The 25,865-nt window shown below is 35.7% G+C and overlaps 1 protein-coding gene across 1 annotated transcript in view; it reads left to right on the forward strand.

Annotated features, from left to right (window-relative positions):
- LEMD3 (LEM domain containing 3) overlaps positions 1-24,283 on the forward strand; it is a 71,743-nt gene extending 47,460 nt beyond the window's left edge. Inside the window, exons 5-13 of the mRNA XM_006066446.4 lie at positions 12,417-12,496; positions 12,581-12,726; positions 13,842-13,943; positions 14,051-14,153; positions 14,828-15,006; positions 19,707-19,788; positions 21,580-21,685; positions 21,786-21,864; positions 22,082-24,283. Of these exons, the coding sequence (XP_006066508.2) occupies positions 12,417-12,496; positions 12,581-12,726; positions 13,842-13,943; positions 14,051-14,153; positions 14,828-15,006; positions 19,707-19,788; positions 21,580-21,685; positions 21,786-21,864; positions 22,082-22,245 (1,041 nt within the window). The 3' untranslated portion in view covers positions 22,246-24,283. The remainder of the gene's footprint in view (positions 1-12,416; positions 12,497-12,580; positions 12,727-13,841; positions 13,944-14,050; positions 14,154-14,827; positions 15,007-19,706; positions 19,789-21,579; positions 21,686-21,785; positions 21,865-22,081) is intronic.
- Positions 24,284-25,865: the final 1,582 nt, after the last annotated feature.

Raw genomic sequence — 25,865 nt, forward strand, 5'->3', positions numbered from 1 at the left:
ACATATACCAAGAGAAATCTTTGACTTAGCCATTGAAAGTCTCGATAAAGTTAGAAGACTGAAAAAGCGCAGAGGGCGATTGCAGAGAAGAGAGCATTTAAATGAGAAGTTAATATCAGAATAAGAAATTAATACCAAAGATACTTTAAAAATCCCATGTATTTGGTAATGTCCAGTTTTAAATGATGGATGTATCATTTAAAAGAGTATCATTTAAAAGCCATAACAAGAGAAGAGTTGAGTCCGACTCTTTGCAACCCCCATGGAGTATAGCCCACTAGGCTTCTCTGTCCATGAGATTCTCCAGTCAAGAATACTAGAATGGGTAGTAGCCATTTCCTTCTCCAGGGGATCTTCCCAACCCAGGGATCAAGCACAGGTCTCCTGCCTTGCAGACGGATTCTTTACCATCTGAGCCACAGGGAAGCCCCACATCAAGGAAAATTAGAAAACATGCATGACAGAATAAAAGTGAAAAGAGAATTATCAAAATTTGTTGCATGCAGCTGAAGCTGCTCAGTGCAGCTAAATACAGTGTGGGATCTTGAATGAAGTATGAAAACAAATAATGGGCACTAATATAAAATTCTGTGAAATTGGGACAAAATCTTTTTATAGGAGCTTGTAGTCTCTTGCTCCCTCCAGTGCCTGTCTGCTGTACTGCGGGTCCTCTGGAGCAACAGCAAGCTGTCCCGCTCCTTTTTATCTTCAGCAACCCCCAGGCATCTAGCCCGTGTCAGATCTCGGTATTTTGAAACAGGTAATACAGAAACCAGTCCTTTGGGTAGCTCCTTGAGAAACTGAAACATTGGACACACGTTCCAGCTCTTTCCCTCCTCAGGGAGCAATGAGGAGTTGGGGGTTTTCTAACACTTACTTTGCACTGAGCTGCAGGCAGGGTCAGTGGCAAGTGAGTGTGTGCTAGTTCATGGCCTTTGTTCTTGGTGGTCCCCAGCCTGGTGCCCTTTGACCTATTAGTGCTTAGATTCAAGCACGACAGATCCCCATCTGTCTCCTACTGCTAAGTCACTTCAGTCGTGTCCGACTCTGTGCAACCCCATAGGCGGCAGCCCACCAGGCTCCCCCGTCACTGGGATTCTCCAGGCAAGAACACTGGAGTGGGTTGCCATTTCCTTCTCCAATGCATGAAAGTGAAAACTGACAGTGAAGTCGCTCAGTGACCCTCAGCGACCCCATGGACTGCAGCCTTCCAGGCTCATGGAAAATCCGTCCATGGGATTTTCCAGGCAAGAGTACCGGAGTGGGGTGCCATTGCCTTCTCCGCCCATCCCTCTGGTGGCCCCCCAAAAGTCTGAACATTTAGATAAATACGCCAGTCTTCTCTTTCCCTGCTCAAGGAGAAGCCAGGAATTGGGAATTTTCTCCCCATTACATTATGCTGTGCCAGAGGCAGGGGTTCCAGTGAGTGAGTGTTACAAATTTTCCTACTTTCATGCGGCTGGTTTTGTACTTGTTTGGGATGCAAGAACCTCTTAACTCATTTCTGGGTTTCTTATCATACAAAGGGAATTAATCTGTATATTGTTGAAGTTTGTGACTCTAGCAGGGAAGGAGGATCAGGGCCTTCCTATTCAGCTGTTTTGCTGACATCACCCCCTCTTTTTTGTTTTTAAATTTAGAATATTGTATTGTTCTAAAGCTTTCAGCAAGATTTTGGTGGCAATCTCCCATGATATGCTTGTCAAAAAAGAGAAATATGGTCTCAGTTTTTAACTTTATTCATAACTTACATGTAGATACACAAAAGATGTTAAGACAATATAATACGATGAGGAGTAGATGTTGATTCAAATTGTAGCACTGGCGTGTAGAAGCTTTGTGTCTTGGTAAAGTCCCTTTACTTCTCTGTACCTGTGTCTCAGTGTGAAAGTGGGACCATTGTTATTAATGACTATCAGAGTTGTTGGGAGAACTTAAGTGAAGGTAGAAAGTACCTAGTTCAGTTCCTGATGGTTATACTAACTTCCATTAAAATTTATTTCTTTTTTTGTGTGTTTCCTAACTAAACCAGTGTCATTCTGGAGAGAGTTTTCTTTAACATGCTGCAGATTTTGTCTGTCAACCTCATTCTCGCCTTCATTTTCAGTTGTGGCCTAGATGACAACATTAATGACAGGTGAACCTGTGGAGAGTGTAGTAGCTAATAGTTTGGATAGCTGAAGGATCAGGTTCCAAAAAGGTCTAAATAAGGAGGATTTATAATTACAAGGCTCTGTCTTAAAGAGTAGAAGAATTGCCAGATGAATTATTCAGGTAAAGACAAAGATAGGATTGGATTGAGTAGGCTAAAGGGAACATAGAGTCAAATAGTCCAGGAAAAGGGCAGAACATATGGGGATCCAAAGCAAGTGAAAGTTTTTACTTTTAGCAGTAGGAAAAACTGATCCCAACCAATGAGTCCCTCTTGCTTTCCCCTTTTTTTCCCTCCAGTTGACTCTCTCTTGGCTCGCCTTGTGGCTTGCGCTTCCCTTGTCGCTCAGCTGGTAAAGAATCTTCCTGCAGTGTGGGAGACCTGGGTTCAATCCCTGGGTTGGGAAGATCCCCTGGAGAAGGGAAAGGCTACCTACTCCAGTATTCTGGCCTGGAGAATTCCATGGACTGTATAGTCCATGGGGTGGCAAAGAGTCTGACATGGCTGAGCAACTTTCACTTCACTTGACTGTCTCAGAGTGGTAATGGCACAGATATCAGATATGTGCTATCATCGGTCATAAATTCCTGGGATAGGATTAAGTTACTTTTCACAAGAACCCTGAGATTCTTTAACTCTACTGATTTGTGTTTGAAGGAAGGACTAAATGGATTGGATAGGGCTTGGGGACAGGATAAGGCTTCATCGGTAGTTAAGTTGGAGCTGGAGGAGTCAGGGGTTGGTGTGGAAAGGTGATTAACTGCATCTTTTTCCCCTCCCCAGCCATTTGACTGGATAAGGTAAAAAAGAAGGGACACAGAACCAGAGTTGGGACAATTGAAATCTAAGCCAAGCAGCAGTGGGTACAAAAGAATTACTTCTATTAAAATCTGGCAGCAAAGAAGTTACTAGAAGCACCCCTTCATGAGTTGAGTAGAGAACTGTCTGTATTGAGGTTTTTTTAAAAAATGATGATAGTGAATTCCAGTCTTAAAAGATCTTCGTATCTTTTCTCTGGAACTGTTTTTTTATGTTTCAGATTAGGTTTTGCCTTTTTAAAAAAGAAATTTAGTAGAACATATAATGTGTCTTTTTACAAAAGATTTTGGATTAATATCTTAATTAGTTAAATGAAGTTACTTTCTACAGATAATATCCTTTTTGTTATACATTTAGGGGGGTGTGTGTATATTCTTTTTGGAGTTTCATTTTCAGGTTTTCAGTTGCTGTGAAATCTGATATGACTTGTACCAAAGATGCAGTTTGGACTGCTACTAAAAGAAAAACCTTAAACAGGAATTTTTCCAAAAAAATAAAGTTTTATGGTCTAGATAAAAGCGTAGGTGCTATTTTTAATAGGCTTCTTCTTTTTTTTCTTTTCACTATAACATTACCCCATGCTTATGATTTAACTCATATAGAAAATAAAAGGAAAACTGCATTTCAGATTCACCACCTAAAGTTAGCCACTCATTTTGGTCCATGTTTCTCTAGTCTTACATTTCCCCCCTGAAATTAGTATCAGTATAAATGTTATAAATACTGATATTTTTTCCTTTAAGTTGTTAGCATTTTCCCATGTCATTGTTCAGGCTTTTAAAAGCTGTTCCTCTTTATTACTGAATAATATTTCTTTACATGTTTTTATTCTCCTGGGTTGTGGGATTTCAGTATTGTGAAAGCATGCTAATTTTGCATTATAGTATTTGATTTTGTGATTATTTCCTTATTTCCTTAGTTCTAGAAAGGAAATCATTTGTTCAAAGAACTTTTGTTAATACTTTTGAAATACGTTGCCAAATTACTTTCTAATTTGTAATGATAATTTTAGCACAACCTATTTTATTTTACCCAAGTTCTCACATAAATATGGAAGAATCCCACTACAATTCTGGTATCAAACAGTGACAACCATATGTATATTGTAGGCTTTCTGCTTCTGGAGAGAGAGCTATTGTACCTTTTATGTGCTTGTACCATGGTTTCACCTGCAACACAATTAAGTTTTTGCATTCAGGAATAAATGAGCTAGAGAATGTGTAGAACTCCTATGCTGTAAGCTAATTTTCCCCCAGCGTCTGGTGCATTTTAAGTAAACGTTTGATGGAGTAAAAGGAATGAATTGTTTAGTTGCTAAGTCACCTCCAACTCTTTTGTGATCCCATGGATTGTAGCCCACCAGGGTTCTCTGTCCATGGGATTTCCCAGTCAAGAATGCTGGAGTGGGTTGTCATTTCCTTCTCCAGGGGATCTTTCCGACCCAGGGATTGAACCTAGGTCTCCTGCACTGGCAGGTAGATTCTTTACCACCGAGCCACCAGGGAAGCCCAAAATGAGTGAATAAGCCTCAGTAAAAACTTTGTTCACTTTGAGTCTTTATATTCCATTTTTTTTATTTCTCCCACTTTCTTCTTCAAAGAAAATTTAAATAAATGTGACAATTAATTTAAATAACATTTTTTTCTTACTCCTACATTGTTTTTCTTGGGCTTTCTATTCCTCATTTTTGAGGTTGAAATCTAGTTTTGATTTGTGAAAAGTTAAGAGGTCCCTCTGGTGGAACATTTAGGAAATACGTGGCACTATATTTTCATGAAAAGACATAGATGCAAAGTTAAATGATAGGAGCTTTGTATGATAGCATAGCAATAGAATGATAAAATGAATGGTGGTTCATTTCCTAGGTCACTTTTAAGACCTGTTTAATTTTAAACACAAAATGTTTTAAGATTTGTGAAGAATATAATAGGAAAGAAGATTGCAAATATGCCGAATTATGGGCTGAATAAATTTTTATGGACTAACTTGGACTGTTAATCACTGTTAAGAAGATTGTGTCTTTGTGGAAAAATAAATATCCTAAAAAATGGAATAAATTAATACCTTTGATAATGGTTATAGTATTTCAAATATAATTTGTCTTGGTACTTTCTGTATGCTACCTTTGATTTCACAGTGATGCAACAAGGTAAGGTGGTTTCAGACTCACCTTTATAAAGAAAATAAAGCTCAGTTCAGTTCAGTTCAGTTCAGTTGCTCAGTCGTGTCTGACTCTTTGCGACCCCATGAATCGCAGCACGCCAGGCCTCCCTGTCCATCCCCAACTCCCGGAGTTCACTCAGACTCACGTCCATCGAGTCAGTGATGCCATCCAGCCATCTCATCCTCTGTTGTCCCCTTCTCCTCCTGCCCCTAATCCCTCCCAGCATCAGAGTCTTTTCCAGTGAGTCAACTCTTCGCATGAGGTGGCCAAAGTACTGGAGCTTCAGCTTTAGCATCATTCCTTCCAAAGAAATCCCAGGGCTGATCTTCAGAATGGACTGGTTGGATCTCCTTGCAGTCCAAGGGACTCTCAAGAGTCTTCTCCAACACCACAGTTGAAAAGCATTAATTCTTCGGCGCTCCGAGGGGTTTAATAAGTAGGTCATCCAGCTAGTAAGTGATGGAACTGTGAATAGAATCAAAATATCTGCTTTTTTCACTATACTATTCTGCCTCTTAGATGGAAGAGCTGGGTTTATAACTTATACCTCATATTGAGTGGTCAAGAGACTGACACTGAATAGGGATCAGAATCTGAAGATGTGAACAAAGTATATGCATCTGCCTACATGACTTATTTTCTCTTAATGTCCTCTTATGGTTATACATACAGCAATTCAGTAGTGGAGTCATGATCTGATTGCAGGCCTCTTGGATTTTAAAGACCATATTCTTTCCATTATTCCTAGAAGTAAAAGATCAACTTTCCACTGAAACATTAAGAACTAAATCACACTCACTATTGATTTCTGTGTGTCATATTTTATGTAATTTAAAGGTAGCATCTAGTGTGTATTGTTTGGCCCCTAAATCATGTCTGACTCTTTTGAGACTCCGTGAACTATAGCCCAATAGGCTCCTCTGTCCATGGGATTTTCCAGGCAAGAATACTGGAGTGGGGTGCCATTTCCTTCTCCAGGCTATCTTTCCGATGCAGAGTGTCTCCTTCATTGCAGGCAGATTCTTTACCACTGAGCCACCAGAATATTCACTAAAGCCACATAGCTATTAGTGTCATGCAGATTATCCGTTTGTGAACTTTATCTGGTAGATTATTAATGTTGGCTTAACTTTTTCCTGTACCACTATCTTTTCTCTCCACACGTTTTGTTGCTTTCTTTAATGAACTGAATCTTTTCCATGAAGCAGTATTATTTTTGTGCTTTGAAACTGTAATTCAAGTTCAAAGCATCTGATATGGGTTTTTAAATTACACATTTGGGCTAGTTATTTTGAAAATAAGGTAAATTTGTAATTGGGAATCAATTACAGTGTATTAAAATAGTTTTAATTTGTTAAAGATTTGGGAAAACTTCCTGTCAATTTAGAAGGATTTCTGTGATGCTGTCAGCAGTGTGTTAGCTGAGCTGTTGCCTATAAATAAATAGTAACAAGTAATTATGTTAATAATAGACCTACTTTAAAAATTAAAAACTTGGTTTCCTCCTGAGTTTTATCATCAGTTATTTGAAAATGGGTGTTTTATGATACAGGAATGCCTTACCTCAAGGATTGGCAAACTGCAGCTCATGAGCCTGGTTTTGTATGGCCTGCTGAGGTTTTACAACATTTTTAAAGGTTGCATTAAAAATATGTAAGTGACAGAGACAAGAAGTGTGTATATGTTGCAAAGCTTAAAATATTTACTGTCTGCCCTTTGCTGAAAAAATTGGCCTACCCCTTGCATTACAGCTTTCCAGGTGGCTCCAACAAGTGAATAAAGCACTTCAGACTTAAAATCAGGTAGATGCTGCAGTGTGCTGCAGTGTTAGCATGAACTGTTTAATTCGGATATGCCAGAAAAAAAATTCAACTTTTACTTCTACAAAAATTCCATTTTATGATACTGCTGCTGCTGCTACTGCTAAGTCGCCTCAGTCGTGTCTGACTCTGCGACCCCATAGATGGCAGCCTACCAGGCTCCCCCGTCCCTGGGATTCTCCAGGCAAGAACACTGGAGTGGGTTGCCATTTCCTTCTCCAATGCATGAAAGTGAAAACTGACAGTGAAGTCGCTCAGTCGTGTCTGACTCTTAGTGACCCCATGGACTGCAGCCTACCAGGCTCCTCCGTCCATGGGATTTTCCAGGCAAGAGTACTGGAGTGGGGTGCCATTGCCTTCTCCGTTATGATACTATAGAACTCCATGTACTATGTCGAATATTTGTGGAAGTAATGGTTTATTTAAGAACTCAAACTCGGTTAAATCTTTAATGAAAATTTTAAATAAATTATCATTTGTTTCTTAAAATGTTTATTCATAAAGGAACATTCCATGGTTCTGTTGTGTTGCAAGTAGTGGTTGGATATCGAGGAGTATTTACATAGGAAAGGAGAACAGAAAATGGAAAAATAACAACAGATACCTTTGTCTATCCTTCTGCTGTTTTATAACTAGAAGTGTTAAGCTGTTTGTTCTTCCGCATATTTAACTTATTAGAGTAGCTCTCCTTGTTAATTTGAACCATTATGTTTGTTTTTAACGGTAATTAATAAGAGCAGTCAAGCTATTTATAATCTTTAGCCTCCATTTTTATATTTAAATTACACAGCAAGTAAACTTAGAAATTCATTTAATTTTGCATTACTTGAAATATGTTTAGTCTAATTTTTCACGTTCTGTATAGTAATGAAAAAATGTCATAAAATACTGCATACTGCATTGAATAGAAACTGAAAAATGTGTATGTAAATACAAGTTAAATACAATGTATGTACTTCATTGATTTTTAAAATATCCACATTTTTCAAAGATGGAATCTTGTTTGTGTCTTTGAAGGATACAGTCTTTGAAAGGAACTAAATGAGTACAAAATCCTTTTCAAAAACTGATATGTTACAAACAGGAATTAACACAGGTCTTCAGCTCTGTGTCAGTTCAGTTCAATCACTCAGTCGTGTCCAACTCTTTGTTACCCCATGGACTGCAGCACACCAGGCCTCCCTATCCCATCACCAACTCCCGGAGTTTACTTAAACTCATGTCCATTGAGTCAGTGATGCCATCCAACCATCTCATCCTCTGTCGTCCCTTGCTCCTCCTGCCTTCAATCTTTCCCAGCATCAGAATCTTTTCAAATGAGTCAGTTTTTCGCATCATGTGGCCAAAGTATTGGAGTTTCAGCATCATTCCTTCCAATGAATTTTCAAGACTGATCCTTTAGGATGGACTGCTTGGATCTCCTTGCAGTCCAAGGGACACTCAAGAGTCTTTTCCAACACTACAGTTCAAAAGCATCAATTCTTCTCACCTTTCCTTATAGTCCAACTCTCACATCCATACATAACTACTGGAAAAACCATAACCTTGACTAGAATGGCTTTTGTTGGCAAAGTAATATCTCTGCTTTTTAATATGCTGTCTAGGTTGGTCATAACTTTTCTTCCAAGGAGCAAGCATCTTTTAATTTCATGGCTGTAGTCACCATCTTCAATGATTTTGGAGCCCAAAAAACAAACTCTGGCATTGTTTCCATTGTTTCCCCATCTATTTACCATGAAGTGATGGGACCAGATGCCGTGATCTAGTTTTCTGAATGTTGAGTTTTATGCAAACTTTTTCACTCTTCTCTTTCACTTTCATCAAGAGGCTCTTTAGTTCTTCTTCACTTTTTGCCATAAGGGTGGTGTCATTTGCATATCTGAGGTTATTGATATTTCTCCTGGCAATCTTGATTCCAGCTTGTTCTTCATCCAGTCCAACGTTTCTCATGATGTACTCTGCATATAAGTAAAGTAATAAGGGTGACAATGTACAGCCTTGACATACTCCTTTCCCGATTTGGAACTGGTTTGTTGTTCCATGTCCAGTTCTAACTGTTGCTTCTTGACCTGCATACAGATTTCTCAGGAGGCAGGCAGGTCAGGTGGTCTGGTATTCCCATCTCTTGAAGAATTTTCCACAGTTTGTTGTGAACCACACAGTCAAAGGCTTTGGCATAGTCAGTAAAGCAGTAGATGTTTTTCTGGAGCTCTCTTGCTTTTTCGATGATCCAGTGGATGTTAGCAATTTGATCTCTGGTTCCTCTGCCTTTTCTAAATACGGCTTGAAGATCTGGAAATTCACAGTTCACATGCTGTTGAAGCCTGGCTTGAAGATTTTTGAGCATTACTTTGCTAGAGTGTGAGATGAGTGCAGTTGTGTGGTAGATTGAGCATTCTTTGGCATTGCCTTTCTTTGGGATTGGGATGAAATCCTTTTCCAGTCCTGTGGCCACTGCTGAGTTTTCCAAATTTGCTGGCATATTGAATGAAGCACTTATACAGCATCATCTTTTAGGATTTGAAGTAGCTCAAGTGGAATTCCATCACCTCCACTAGCTTTGTTTGTAGGGATGCTTCCTAAAGCCCACTTGACTTTGCATTCCAGGATGTCTGGCTGTAGGTGAGTGATCACACCATCGTGATTATCTGGGTCGTGAAGATCTTTTTTGTACAGTTCTTCTGTGTATTGTTGCCACCTCTTCTTAATATCTTCTGCTTCTGTTAGTTTCATACCATTTCTCTCCTTTATTGTGCCCATCTTTGCGTGAAATGTTCCCTTGGTATCTCTAATTTTCTTGACAAGATCTCTAGTCTTTCCCATGTTAATATTGTTGTATGGAGTTTTCAAAATCTTGTATTGCTTGTGCTTTATCTAATCCTCATCAGTGTAATATAACCAGAAATATGTTCTCTTGATGTTTCTTTATCAAAGCTTTAATCTTCTCTAATTTAGAGTAAGTGAATATGAGTTCTGTTTGATTTTTTAGTTATATGCAAAGTGATTTCTGGTGTCTACTTACAAAAATTAAAACAGTAATTATTGGGAGGAAGGTTCAAAAGGGAGGGATATGTATACCTGTGGCTGGTTCATATCAAGGTTGACAGAAAACAACAAAATTCTGTAAAGCAATTATCCTTCAATAAAAAAATAAATTAAAAAAAAGGCAGAAATTGCCTGAACTTATCTTTTATAATTGAATAACTTTTTGAAGCAATACTAAACAAAATTTACTTTTTCTTATTTTCTAGTTCTTATTCACATGAATGTATATCTTTCATAGTAATAGTTGAATGCTGTATTTTACTTTTTAAAGTATATAGCTATTTAGCTCTCGTCATGATTATTTCTAATTTAATAATATCCCAACAGAAGTGATCTCATATATAAATCATCTTTTAATCATTAAATGCTAACATTGACTACAGATTTTTTGGTATTTATAAATAATACTGAAATTATCACACTTAAAAAAAAAATAGCCTATAGGTTATTGTTAGCATCTGAAAACCCTGGCAGTAGTTACACATAAGTAATGATGCCTAGCAAGATTAGTTTTGCTTCATAAAATTCTTTATTATACTTTCAAATTTGATATATTAAAATAACATTAGAAAGTAAACTGATCAAATGAGAACATTGTAATTTCCAATGCTGTTGAAGAATCTGTTGTTAAAATGCAGTAGCTATTACATATAAATATTTTTAAAGAATTTTATAAAGTGACTTCTTGTTTCTATTTCTACTTTTAGAAATTCATTTTTTTGCACTTCCAAAAGTATATAAAGACATACTTTTGAATAGAATACAAGTTCCCATGAGCATGGAGAATTTTGGCTTTTTGCTTAGTGCTCCATTTCTAGGTCCTAGAACAGTACCTGGCACATAGTGGGCCCTCAATAAATATTTTGAATGAAAGAATTTTTAAGGATGTTTATTACAGTATTATTTGTTATACTCAAATAATTGAAACTATTTCATGTTCATTAGTGAGAGGGTGATGGTGTAAAATAACCACACAATGGAATACTGTTGTACTGGAAAAAATTGGAGTTGTCTCATGAATATTTATACTGATATACATTGACAACACCAGTTCATTCTGTGAAAAAAGCAAGTAGAAAAACAGTTTGTATAATACAACACCACTTTGGTTTTTAATATTTTGATTAAAAAAAATACATAATCCACTTATGCATAGCACTTCTTAAACTTTCAGGTTTCAGGATCCTTTTGTAGTCCTAAAATTACTGATGATCCTAAATGGCATTTGTTTGTAGAATATATATATATGTATTTATTTATTTAGATATGTATTTGCCATATTAGAAATTAAAGCAACATTTTAAAGTTTACTTATTCATTTAAAATAAGAATAATGACTTTATTACATGTTAGCATAAATAGTGTGTTTTATGAAAAATACAAGTTTCCAAAGTAAAAACATTTAGTGAGAAGTGGCGTCGGTTTACATTTTTGCAAATCTCTTAAATGTCCAGGTTAATAAAAGACAACTGAATTCTCATATCTGCTTCAGTGTTCAATCCATTGTGATGGTGTTTTGGTTGAAGTACATCACAAAAATCTAGCTTCACACAGATAGGTAGTCAAAACAGGCAAAAGTATTTTAATTCTCAAGTCAGATAGATACTCTTCTTTGATACAGCATCAAAACTCTACAAGTAATAGTTTCTTAAAGATTAGTGTAGTATAGAATTTAAAGCCATGACAGTGAACTTTTCATACTAAGGCCTTTTAGTCTGTTTTGCAGTTAGAATGGATTTTTTACCTATGCAATATTTTATAGCTTATGATTGGTCATTTGGAAAATATTGGGTCACTAGTTATTCAGATCTTCCAAATGTTGACACATTTTAATATGCTATACTCTAAAGTCACATTTGTGAATATCACAGCACAGTCTCATTTCAAAAGTTTTTTAAGCACTGAAATTGTTAAGCTCATAATAATGGATGTAAGTTTTAAAAATTCTGCTTTTCACTTCATTTGAAAGCTTTAATTTTATTGTGAATAACACAATCAGTTGTTTCTCTGAAACTGATGGGCATATTCATTCACTTGTTGAGAAAATGGCTGTGAAACCCAAGTCTAAGTAATTTGTCATTTTGTTCATCTACAAATAGCATTCCATTAAAAAGAAAAAGTGACTAATTCACTCTTATCATGATGGTACTTGAAAAGCAAATTTTAAAAACAATCTAGATTTATTTTTTAAATAAAAAATGAAAAAGCATAGCAAAATGTTAACAGTGGTTATCTTAGGGTGGTGGGGAAATGGTGACTTTTTTCTTTTATTTCTTTTCATTTTTCTGTATTGAATAATACATATTTATTATCTAGTTTAAAGTGTTATATAAGGTATGTTATTTATAGGACAGCTTACACATAAAATCAAGTGAATGTGAATTATTAAGGTTATTTTCTTTATTTTTCTTATTAGGATTTAGGTCCTGAATATGAAGATATATTTAACATCTCATTACAGTGGATTTTTGAAAATGGAAAAGATGTTGGAATAAGGTAAAGGATTTGGTTTCTACTTTGTCTATTTTGTAGTCTAAGCAGTGATTTTGACTGAATTCTCCCTTGATTATTTTTGCATAGGTGTGTTGGTTATGGCCCTGAGGAAGAATTGACAGATATAGTTGATGTTCAGTTTTTACAATCCACAAGACCACAGATGTCCTTCTGGTGTCGTTTTCGACGTGCTTTTGTTACTGTCACCCACAGGTTATTGTTGTTATGCTTAGGTAAGTTGTGAGAATGAGAAAGATACATTGTAGTCTAGATTTTTGCATGTGTATTTCATCAAATGCCAGGGTTGAGAATATACTTCTGTAATAGTTGTCATTATAAATCACATCCAGAAGTCTTCACTAAGATATAGTAATATTGAGGGTTTTTATAATGTCAGTTGGCTTCCCCGGTGGCTCTGATGGTAAAGAATCTGCTTGCAGTGCAGGAGACCCAGGTTTGATCCCTGGGTGAAAAAATCCCCTTGAAAAGGGGATGGCAACCCACTGCAGTATTCTTGTCTGGGAAATCCCATGGACAGAGGAGCCTGGTGGCTATAATCCATTGGGTTGCAAGAAGTTGTACACAACTGAAGGGACTAACATACACAATGTCAGTATCAATCTAAGGGCTTAAGAAACAGTGCTATGAGAAGTAGGAATCAGACTTTGTCATATGAATGTTACAGAAAAAGCAAATACAGTGCATAGGTAGAAATCCACTTTAGGAAATAGAGCAGGAAGATACAAAAATTAGCTTATTTTTTAAATACTGGGTTAGGAATTAACTTTTTAAAAATTATTTTTAATTTTAAAAATATTATTTATCCAAATTAAAATTTTCATTCAGGCCTCCTAATTTTATGTGACTATTAGAAATTTCTTCTCTTTTCTACCCAAGTCCTTTAAAAATAATTTAGTTTGCTTAAAATTAAATGTTTACAGTCTCATAAGACTCACTTTACTAGTAGCTTAATGCTGCAAAGAAAAAGGTTTGTGAAGCATGTTACTTTGTACTCAGAAAAAAAAAAATGGAATTTAAATGTTCAGTTGTCAACCCAAAGAAGAAATTTTTTTCTGGAAAGATTAAGTGACACACTGGGAAATGTTTAATATTAAATTTTTATATTTAATTTTATTATATAGCTAAATCAAACCACTGTCTTGAAGACTTATTCCACTATCCCATTATGGCAGTTAAAATAATCACCTGTAGAAACTGTCAAAATGGCTTTTTCTCCTTCTACTTTGTTATACCAGATTTAACAACTGACGGTTGTTTCAGGTTGCAACAAATATTACTGAATGCCACTGACCACAATTTTAAAACACAATATATGTAAATATTACAGGTGTAGTGATGGTTTGTGTTGTTCTGCGTTACATGAAATATCGCTGGACAAAAGAAGAAGAGGAAACAAGGCAGATGTATGATATGGTGGTAAAGATTATAGGTACAGTATTTGTAAAAATCTGAAGTATTCTAGAATACTCATCATGTGATAAATTACATGGTGTCCAATAGTTGTTTTCTTTATAAATTTTTTTGATTTACTTTCAGATGTTTTACGAAGTCATAATGAAGCTTGCCAGGAAAATAAAGATTTACAGCCTTACATGCCTATTCCCCATGTGCGAGATTCTTTAATACAGCCTCATGACAGGTGTGTTCAAAGCCTTATGAGCTGAAGTAAATCAGAATGTTACCTTCTGCAGTCATGAAAATCGCATTGAGAGTTATGACCCTTCTCAACAATAGCTGTTTTACTATACAGGTGTCTTTTTGTACTTTAAACTCTTCTAAGCTTTCATCTATTATCGGTCTGATTTTAAGTGGCATAAGAGACAACTGGATTTCTAAGCATACTTTTCTTACTTTTTAAAAGTCTCTACCTTATTTCCTTCAATTATATCCTGATAAATAAACAGAGACAGACAGTAGCCAGTGATGTTTTACTAATGTTTTAAAATACTTTATTTTGTTGTTAATGAAGCTTTTTAAATAAAAGAATTCAACAACAACTTCTTGAAAATAAAAGATGATGTCACATCCTAAAGCAGTGTTCTTACCCTGTGTAAGATGTGTAGCAACATATCAGAATCATCAGTAGAGCTTTTGAGAGGGGAAAATACCAATTCATTGTTCCACCTCTGGACATCCAAATATGATAAATTTGATGGGAATTTCAGGCACCTTAATCTTTTTGGGAAAAACTGCATAAGCATTGATAAGAACAGCCCTAATTAAGAATAACAACTACTACCTTCAGTTACTAATATTTGAAAAAGATGACAAACAAAGATGATAGTAAATTTGTCATTTTCCTTCAAATGATAGGAAGAAAATGAAGAAAGTCTGGGATAGAGCTGTTGACTTCCTTGCTGCTAATGAGTCTAGAGTTCGCACAGAAACACGAAGAATAGGTGGTGCAGACTTTTTAGTTTGGCGGTGGATCCAGCCTTCTGCCTCCTGTGACAAAATATTAGTAATACCTTCTAAAGTGTGGCAAGGTCAAGGTATGTATGCTTAAACAACAAAAAAACATAGATAATTTTTTCAAATATAAAATTCTTATGTGTTTAAAATAGTACAACTGAAAGATATATGATGGCAAAGCTCCCTTCCAGCCCCATCCCATAGAAGGAGTCAGTGTTAGCTTCTTACTGTCCTCCCACTTTTCTGTGTGCTAATACAAATAACGTGGTTTGTCTTCACAGTGATATAGTACTAGATACATTACTTTGATTTTTTTCTCTTTCACTTACTAAAAGCAACCTAGTATTAAAGATCTAACTGCATTCTTTTCCCCTAATATTTTTTGTGCAGATAATTTGTAATATATAATTTATATATTTCTTATTTATATATACATATTTATATATGCACAAGTATATATTTATTTTATATTTAAAACATATGTAAGTGAAATCATAACTTTTTAACTTCTCTTTTTTTCTATTTTTGCTTGCCTTTTTCATTAAGAGTCTTTCACCAATGAGATACTTGCATATCTCATGCCAAGTCACTTTTGTGGATGTCTTTCCATATTTTTCTTAATGTTGGTATAGTTGCAAAAACAGATAAAGTTTATAGGAGGATTTGGTGTTTGGTTGCCTTATGTACCCGAACCTCTACAAGTAATAACTGTTAGCACATTTGAATTTTTTGTGTATTAATGATTAATTGCAAAAAGAAATCTCATGGCTAGTTTAATTTGTATTTCAGAACTAGTAGTGAGTTGAGTTTCTTTTAATCTTGTTGGATAGAAAGCATATTTATCAATGCTTACTATATTTAGACTATATGGGAAAGGTAAGTTAATTGTTTTGAAATTGAAATAAAATCCAATCTCTCCCTTTTTTCTCTAATTGAGTTTCACTTTCAAAGACCTTGAATAATAGGTTCCGTAATCGTGGCATAAAAATGAAGCTTTGTTGCCAAGATGACACTAAACCATTAACTATTTGTTTTAAAGGGTGCATGCTGGGGAGTTCCCTGGTTAGCATTTCAGGCTTTCACTGCCATGGTCCAGGATCAGTCCCTGGTCCGTGAAGTGAGATATCCCAGAACCGAGTGTTGTGGCTAAATAACAAAATGGTGCGTGTCTGAAGAGTTGGTATAATAGTTACAGTAGTCTTTTGAGTTCACTACCCCTGCAGGCTATTGTCATGTAATGGTACTTTCCCCAAGTAACTGTTAAATAATCAACCGTACTGAATTTTTAGTTCAGTTTCTAAATAGTACTTAAGTAAGAAATTGATGATAATATTAGTATGTCTAAAGGTATTTTAAAGCACCAGTTAAAAATTAAACACTATCTGCTGGGAAGCACAAGAATTATCTATGCTTCTGACAAATGTCATGTTTGGAATAAATAGCATTCATTTAAAGGACCCAAAGGTAGCTCCTGAGGTATTTAAAATGTATCTTTCAGTAGCTACTGTATCTTTACATAGCCATGGGAATTAGAGTTTAGTTAGATCAATCAGTTTGATCTTTTGAACTACTTTCTGACTAGAATTGGCCAGGGATAGTTTCTTCCAGGTCTTTTATTTTCTGGAGTCTTGGGTGTAGGCTAAAATAAGGTGATATGAATGTTTCTGTTTTTTCTGGTTGAACCCCTGCTAACCTAGGTCATTATTAGAATTTCAAGGAAGTCAGGCTGTCTACAGCTAAAAGGTCATCTAAGAACAGAATCTATATACAGCTAGAGAAGTTCGGAAGGTACTAGAGGTTCACAGACCTTCTTGATGTGAGATTTGGCAAAGATTTTTCATATCTAGTGACTATACCTCTATCCCATGTCAAACACTGTTTGAATATTCATACTCCAGATGTTTCTTATTACTGACACTTCTGAAAACTTTAATTGATACACTCTGGTTTTGGTCTTGAACTCATCCTTTCAGCCTTCCTGCTTCATGTATTTGGGGACTCCAGAATCTCTGATTCTTCAGTGCAGATTCTTTCTCCAGTTCTTTAGCCTTTCTCCTATCTTTAGTTCTTTTCCTGTCCATCTTAGTTTCCTTGGTCCATCTTTTCAGTCACTCGCTTGATAGTACCCTTATGTCATCACCTGTCCTTAATCTTACCCTGGTAAATTCCAACCAAGGATGGAACTGTTTATCTCTGCTTGTCTGTATGCTAATGACTGAGCAGGGCAAGGAAAGTCATAACCACTTGGCAGACTGGCACCTTTATAAATAATTAACCACAAGTAGGTTGTTAGTACTACTTGCCTTTCTTGTTCTTACCATTTTTTGCTAGTCACTTCAGTTTCCTATTCTACTCAATTGCAGTTTTAGATCTCATCCCCTCTTTTCAAACCTTTGCTCTTCTCTGTCTTCTGATTCTCAGTTGATGACTCAAATAGAAGCAATTGGATTGTATCTGCCTCAAATTTCCACCACCAAATCCATAGAATTACCAGAATCTGTCCTATCCTGGTAGCTCAGATGGCAAAGAATCTGTCTGTACTGTGGGAGACCTGGGTTTGATCCTTGGGTTGGGAAGATTGCCTGGAGAAGGAATTGGCAGCCCACTCTAGTATTCTTTCCTGGAGAATTCCATGGACAAAGGATCCTGGCAGGCTGTAGAGTCCATGGTGTTGCAAAGAGTCAGACATGACTGAGCAACTAACACACAGACATGCTCATCCTCACCTCCTGTTGCAATCAAGGAGCTGTCTCACTTAACAGGGACCCAGCCCTTCTCTTTAGAGGATCCCTCTGGATCTCATTCCCTCTAGTCTTCTCACATATCTTCCCTTACTGTGTTTTAAATTCCTGCCTCTCCTGGATCTTTTCATTAGCACTGAAACATATTGTAGTCTCATCTTTAAAACACATTGTTGCACTATACATTGTCCTGTAGCCGTCACCCTGTGTCTCTACCTGCATATAGCCAAACAGCATTAAACAGTTTACTCACTGTCTTTACTTTTTCACCTCCCATTTATTCTTTGCTGCTAAGTTGCTTCAGTCGTGTCCAACTCTGTGCGACCCCGTAGACGGCAGCCCACCAGGCTCCCCCATCCCTGAGATTCTCCAGGCAAGAACACTGGAGTGGGTTGCCATTTCCTTCTCCAGTGCATAAAAGTGAGAAGTGAAAGTGAAGTCGCTCAGTCGTGTCCAACTGTTAGCGACCCCATGGACTGCGGCCCACCAGGGTCCCCTGTCCATGGGATTTTCCAGGCAAGAGTACTGGAGTGGGGTGCCATTGCCTTCTCCCCATTTATTCTTTAGCTGACTTCAATCTGTTACCCATCCCCATCATTTCAAGGAAATAGCTCTCAGACTTCGATGTTGCTAATTTCAATGGACATTTTTCTTTCTTGTCCTTATTTTACTTAGCAGTATTCACAATTGAACCTGCCTTGGTACTTTCTTGTTTTGTGGTTGCCACTTTCTTCTGGTTTTCATCCTACTTCTTAGCATTTCTTAATTCTTTTTTTCCAAATTTTCCTGGACCTCTAAGTATTGAAGTCTTTCCAGGCCATCTTTTATCTTCTCCTGGTCTTCTCAAATGATCCTATGCTGCAACTTCATTTGCTATATATATGTTGATAACTTTCAATTTTATATCATGCACTAAGTCTTCTGTTTTGACTTTCAGATTTTTATACACAGCTGTGTACTTGTCTTCTGTACTAAGAAGCACCAGACTTTCAACACATGCACGAACATAATGTCATCTCTCTCCAAACTGACCTCTCCTCCAGTGTCCTGTTTAATTAATGATACTGTCCCCTCTTCAGTCGGTTCTGTCAAAAACCTGGGAGTCATCCTTAATCTCTCCCTGAGTCCCTACATGTGCGGTCATTAAACAAGTCATGTCAAATCTGTTCCATAATAGATTTGACTGATTCTGTCCACTTATTTCCATCTTCATCATTGACCTGTCTTATCCACATTGCCATCATCTCCCTCTTGGACAACGTAATAACCTCTGACTGGTCTCCTTGCATTCAGTTTTTACCTCCATCTATTTTCCACATAACAGTCTATTTAAAAATTTTAAGAGATCCCATCTTACTATCCCTGTCCTTAAAACATTTGGTGGATTCCCATTGCTCTTATGGTAATGTCCAAGTACTTTAATGTGGCTTACATAGTCCTCCGTAATCCAGCATCTTCCTCAGGTTTATCTTTCTGTTGTTCCATCTCTAGTCACAGTGGCTGTCTTTTAGCTATTTGAATATATCAAGTTCCTTCTTGCCTTGGGCTTTGTATAAGCTGTCACCTTTGCTTTAGATGTCCTTTACACCTCTCTTTATTCTGCCTCTGTTTGTTTATTGTTTAGGTTTCAGCATAAATTTTTTCTTTTTTAATTGAAAGATAATTGCTTTATAGAGTTTTGTGGTTTTCTGTCATACATCAACAAGTATCAACCATAGGTACACCCTCCTCAGTGTTATCTGATATTCACAGATGGGCTTAAGTACATTGACAGCTTTCTATACCCTTCTTTCTTAGAATTTGCCACAGTTATAATTTCTTTGTTGATACTGTTTTTCATCTGTCTCCCCCACTGTAAAGTGTGAGATCAGTGACTCTGTGTCTGTCTTGTGACTGTGTGTGTCTTATTCACCTTGATCCAGGGATCTAGCTCATAGTAAAAGCATGCAATGAATATTTTTTGAATGAACTCAGTGACTGAATACCTTTCAATAAAATGGAACACTGGAAAATAGTAAAACTAATTTGTTTTTTTACAGCATTTCACTTAGATAGAAGAAATTCACCACCAAATAGTTTGACACCATGTCTGAAGATTCGAAATATGTTTGATCCAGTTATGTAAGTATTATGACAAAAGGTACATGCAATTTTTTAATATTTGGATGAAAAATACATGATAGTCTTACAATGCTGTGTCTATAATTGAAAAATCTCCTTTACTTCTGAATCTTAACTACCAAAATGTTACGGTTTTCCCAATTCTTCTTTTTAAATTTGAAACAAAGTTTTCCCAAAAGACACAGGTGTATAATGATTTGAAAAACTTTTTAAAATCTTTGTATTTACTGTGAATCCCTATAGAAGACAGATGCTTGAATCAGATTAATGACAGATATGATGATAATCAACAGTATCCTTTATTAAATGTATGTCATGTTTGCCACCACTCTTTGCCTCTGTAGGCAATATAAATAAAAATATCTGCTGTCTTAAAATTTCCAAACCCTTATAAAAAATTTTCTACGAAAGGTACATACCCTCCTTTCTATAAGATTTGTCTACCTGTCATTGCAATATTTGAGGAACTTTTATGTCCATTTACCATTTGAGAAACTTTTCTATATAATTACAGTGACACGTGCATTCCAGAATATAGTATAGTCAGAAGTTATTTCTTTAAAATCCATAATATTTTGCAAATAAGCTGTAATAATCTTTAGAATTTGCTTCCTAGAGGTGACTGCTTATCTGTCCAATAATAGGACAAATCAATTCTATTTTTTTTTTAAAAGCTGATGGTGGAAATAGTATTATATATAAAATATGCATAATTCCCATCTGATAACTCATTTATTTCAAGAAATAGTTGATATGGTAGATTAAGTAATGGTGAAATTGTTAATGTGACAAAGGACTGTCAGCATACACACACACAACACACACCCCCTTCATTTTGCAGAGGTAGAAACGACAGTGTGGTGATCCCTCTACTGGGAGTCTCACCCTATACCTTAGAGATTAGGAAGTCTATGCCAGCCCAGTATTTTATTACCTGAGATGAAGATTTATGATTTGAAGTGGAATGGCCTTTTCCTCTGCCCCACCGTCTGTATCTCACAAGGAAGACAAATGTGTGTTACTATAAACAGAACCTCTTTCATAATAGTAAAGTGACTTATTTTTGCAACATGTTTGTCATGTATAAAGTTTCTAATATTTTGGAAAAAAACAGCTCAGAATATAATATTTACTAAGAATTTTCCTTAAGTTAGGAATTTGAAACTGTCATTAAAAAATAATACTTTTATAAGTTTACCACAACTCATTGAAGTGTTTGTTAACACTTGTTTAGATAGAAAAGAGAAATGACTGTAAGTGCAAAGGATTTTAAACATAAAATTGAAAACATATTTATCTTGCTATGGTAGGCTGATCCTTCTTGCTATGGTAGGCTGATCCTTCAATGCCTCAGCTTGTACAGGCTTACACTGGAAAGTGAGAACATAGCTGGGATTTCTGAATGCCAACATTTTTTAAATCTACCTACTGCTAGTAACAAGCATTTATATACTATTAGTTTTTTACAATATATGGTTTTTAAGCTGTCCTGATTCTAGTTAGGTATATGGTGATGCTAGTGGTAAAGAACCCACCTGCCAATGCAGGAGACATAAGAGACGCAGGTTCAGTCCCTGGGTCAGAAAGATCCCTTGGAGGAGGGCATGGCAACCCACTCCAGTATTCTTGCCTGGAGAATCCCATGGACAGAGGAGCCTGCCAGGCTACGGTCCATGGGGTTGCAGAGTCAGACACAACTGAAGCAACTTAGCATGCACTCGTTGAAGAGACAGAAAACTTCTTTCTGAGTAAGAATATGGCTGTTGATTTTTGTTTTCATTAATTTTTTAGGGAAATAGGGGATCAGTGGCATTTGGCAATTCAAGAAGCAATTTTAGAAAAATGCAGTGATAATGATGGCATTGTTCACATTGCAGTAGACAAGAACTCTCGTGAGGTAAAGTAACTTTCACTATTGAATTCTACATTTTGAATTGTTGCTATTAAACTAAGACTATTTCTTTCTTCCTTTTTGTTTTCTTTTTAAAATATTACAGGGTTGTGTATATGTTAAATGTCTGTCTCCAGAATATGCTGGGAAAGCTTTTAAGGCATTGCATGGCTCTTGGTTTGATGGTAAGAAATTTGAATACTACAAACATTTTGAAAAGATAAATTATGGCTTACTGTTAAATTCCACCAGATTTTAAAATAAAGAATCTTAGGTTATCATTTGTAGAGTAATAATTTTAATTATTTTATTTGTGTTCATTTATCTTTTACCACAGTTTGTTTTCTATTAATATTAAGCACATTCATACAGATCTAAAATATTATTTTTATCTTACAACAGGGAAATTGGTTACAGTAAAATATTTACGACTAGATAGATATCACCATCGCTTTCCCCAGGCTCTTACTTGCAACACTCCCTTGAAGCCATCAAATAAACATATGAACTCTATGTCTCATCTTCGTCTTCGGACTGGCCTAGCCAATTCTCAAGGAGGTTCCTGAAAAGACTTTCTTCCACTCCTAAGACTGTTCTTTACAGTAGGAAAATTCCTGTTTGGCTTCCTGTCTCCCTTTTTCAATGCTTTTTGTATGTAATATTTTTATTGAATACAGCTCTGTTTGAACGTTCCAGAAATCTTAAGGTTCCAAAGGGACGTGGCAGTGAGGCAGCAGTGCTGGGTAGATAGAGTAATTGTTTGGTTCAGTGTTTGGAGTTCAGTTAAGCCAATGCACTTAAAAGTTTTGCATGAGGAACATTGACCTTATTAAGCATTTTCAAATGTGATGGTTGTATTTTTGCACCAAGAAGTGTTTGAATAACCACACAAAAGCATGGGGAAAAGGCTTCTTGTTTTTTCCATAATTTCCTGTAAACTGATATTGTGAATTTTTTTATACAGTCACCTAAATAGTTCCTTACAGGCTAATGTGGTAAAACTATTAATTTCCCAATTTAACCTTAGGTTTCTATTGCTTGTAAGAGATTCATTTGCTACAGCTGGAATATGGGAAAATCAATTTGGGTTTAGTGGTTACATAAAATTGTAAGTGGATGTACATGTACTTAAACTGGCTTTTGTATATATGTATAAATGCTGGTGACGGCCAAAGTAGTCTGTTTTGTGAGGATGTCTGCATTAAAGCAGTAAAATAAGCTTCCTATTTTATTCATAATCTAATGTGTGTATATATATGTATGTGTATATATGTGTGTATGTATATATATATGTGTGTATGTGTATATGTGTATATATACACACACATATATACATATGGCTGTACTATCATACAGATCAAACAGCCAAACACCTGGAAGTATTAGATACAAGTTTAAAATAACTTTTATAGGTTTTATATAAAAATGTCTGAGTATGATTTTGTGTGAAAGTTCCAATATCAGTTGTAATAGATTCAAATTTATGTGAGCAATAAAAAAGCAATTGGCAGATATTGGGAAACTATTTTGTGAAAAGCTGTATTTATTATAAATACTAGGGCTATGACATAGTACCACTGGGATTAAGTCATTTTCCCAATCTATTTATAATTTAATGAAATGTTAGCTTCCCTGTTATATGTCAAGTTTAAAACAGGGCACATTGTTGCAGCAAAATGTGTATTTGAAAAATTCCGTTTGCAATTTTGGGTTATGAAAGGTCGCAGTATATTAAATGCACGAGTGATGGTCACTTTGTGCCTGGGTATTTACTTTGTTTCAGTAAAGTTACTTTATTATGGTTTATGATTTCAGATTACAATAGTTATGGAGCAAAGTTTACTTGTAGCAATTGGCTTTTTAAAAATAACCTGTTGATATATCATTGTCAGTCCAAATGAATATGTGAAAAAGCTGAAATTGTACCAATTTTGATTTTGTTTAAAGCTCAGTTTCCTTTTATTTAAAATTGTATATGTGTTAGGTTTGCAGCATGAACTTGCACAGTTAATGCACGTTTCCTGGTTAAGTAAACATGATGCACACTGTTCTGTAACAGAAAACCTTATTGTGCCTTACCTATGTGCTTTTGTGGGCACCATGTTTATGAAGAATAAAAAATGATTTGTTATCTGAAGAGAATAAATTTTAAATTCTCAGTTTATGTCTCAGATGCTAACGTGTGAAAATATAAATATATATATATAATATATATAATAACCAATCTTTCTGTATTTTATGTGCATCACAGTGATTTATCTGAGCTTAGTGACCCCATCTTGTGACCTGTTACAAGAGTGAATGTAAAAAAATAGTTGTGGCATTTTAAGAGGTCGCCTTTCGATGCATATGCATCTTTTTCTTGCTTCTAAAACATATTCCATGTAAGCATTGTACTTATTATTGTAATATATACTATTATGCAGCTTATTTTACCTGAAACTGTTAAGCCGACCAAGATCCCTCCCTGCAAGACAGATGGGAATGTGTATAATAACTAGATATTTGAGAAGTTCTGAAGTTTGATGTAATCTGTTACTTGTCCTGTTTAAAAAAAGGAAAAAAATTCTTAATTAAAAATTTATTAGGTTTTTTTTTAATGTGTCTTGGCTTTTAAAAAAATTTTTTTAAGTGCTCTGTGTGTTTATTATATTTTTTTAACTAGTGAAAGTAGATCCCTTTATTTTTAATCTTTTTGGGTATTTGTAAATATACATATGCTATAAAAGTGGATGAAAGTTAATTTTAACTTTCATCCATAAAGTTAATTTTCTTTATGAAAATGTCTTTGTCTAACTTTCAAGTGTTTGGCTCAAAGTGGGGCAAGAATATAGATCAGATAGCACTGCTTAGTTTAGCTAAACATTTTTTCATAGCAAGACTTGCTCAAAAAAGGAAGCCATTCTTTCACACATTCTGGCTCAAACGCCTTATCATAAATAAACAGTCTGTGGTCTTGCTACTTTGAGTAGCGTTGGTTTAGATTTTTAGATGGTTTAATCAAGTAAAAAGAAGACTTAGTTGGTAGAATTTTATTGATTGCTAACAAATGTCAGGCACTGTTATTTGTTAGGAGTACAAAGATGAAAAAGACATGACACAATCTTCAAGATGGTCATAATCTAGAGGAAGAACATAGACAGCTTACTTAAAAGGTACTGTTGAAAATATAATGAGTGAAGAAAGCAGAATAAATTCTGGGAGTATAGAGAGGTATAGATACATTATGTATAGATACCTTATGTATCTTAGTAGTTGGAAAAGATACCAGGACAGATAAAGTATTAATAACATTAGACACTTTTGAATTAGTATAGATACAGTGATACATCTCTTTTCCCCTGAGCTCTCAGGGAAGCTTCTATTCTTGTGATGAGCTCATAAAAATTAATGTGTGGAACCTGAGTTACTACAAAATCCATTTTCATGCTCACTGGTGTGCAGATTCTTGAATATCCTGTGAATATTGAAGCCTCTTATTGAACTTTGTTATATTTTGTGTGCTATTCACTATTTGGATGACAAGTTGTAATTTCCAAGTGAACAATGTCTTGAAGTATCATATGCCCAGAACATTTCCTTTAATCATATTGACCTTACAATTTTCATTCCTTGCTCCTGGTGACATTACATTACTACAGGTCACCTACATGGCGGCTTCACCCTTTTTCCCTAGACTTACCTCATCAAGTCACTTCTTCAGATGACTCAACAAAGAATGTAAATCAAGCAGAGTTTTGGCAGCCACTCTTGCAAAGGGTGTTCAAGAACAGGTATTTAATTGAAAATTAGAAACCATTAGATGTGGTCTAAAGAAACTGTCCATAATGCTCATTCTACTGGTCTAGTGAGCATGACTAGCTACTCCCTTTAAGTCTCACTGGAGAAACTTTATGACTAGAAATACATCCTGATGGTAGATTTCTATACCTAAGAATCTCTGCTTGGGGCAGCAGGATAGACTCATTTTGTTGATTCTTAGACTTTAAAACCAGTAGAACCTGAGTACTTTAGATTTACAGTTTCTTACATGGGTGGACATTGGAGACCTGCACATGCTCCTTAAAGTTGGAAAGAAGGCCATCTAGGTATAGAAAGATCCATATAGTGAAAGCTATGGTTTTTCCAGTAGTCATGCATTGATGTGAGAGTTGGACCATAAAGAAGGCTGAGCACAGAAGAATTG

Source organism: Bubalus bubalis, chromosome 4 (genome assembly GCF_019923935.1).
Source record: "Bubalus bubalis isolate 160015118507 breed Murrah chromosome 4, NDDB_SH_1, whole genome shotgun sequence".
Lineage (NCBI taxonomy): Eukaryota > Metazoa > Chordata > Mammalia > Artiodactyla > Bovidae > Bubalus > Bubalus bubalis.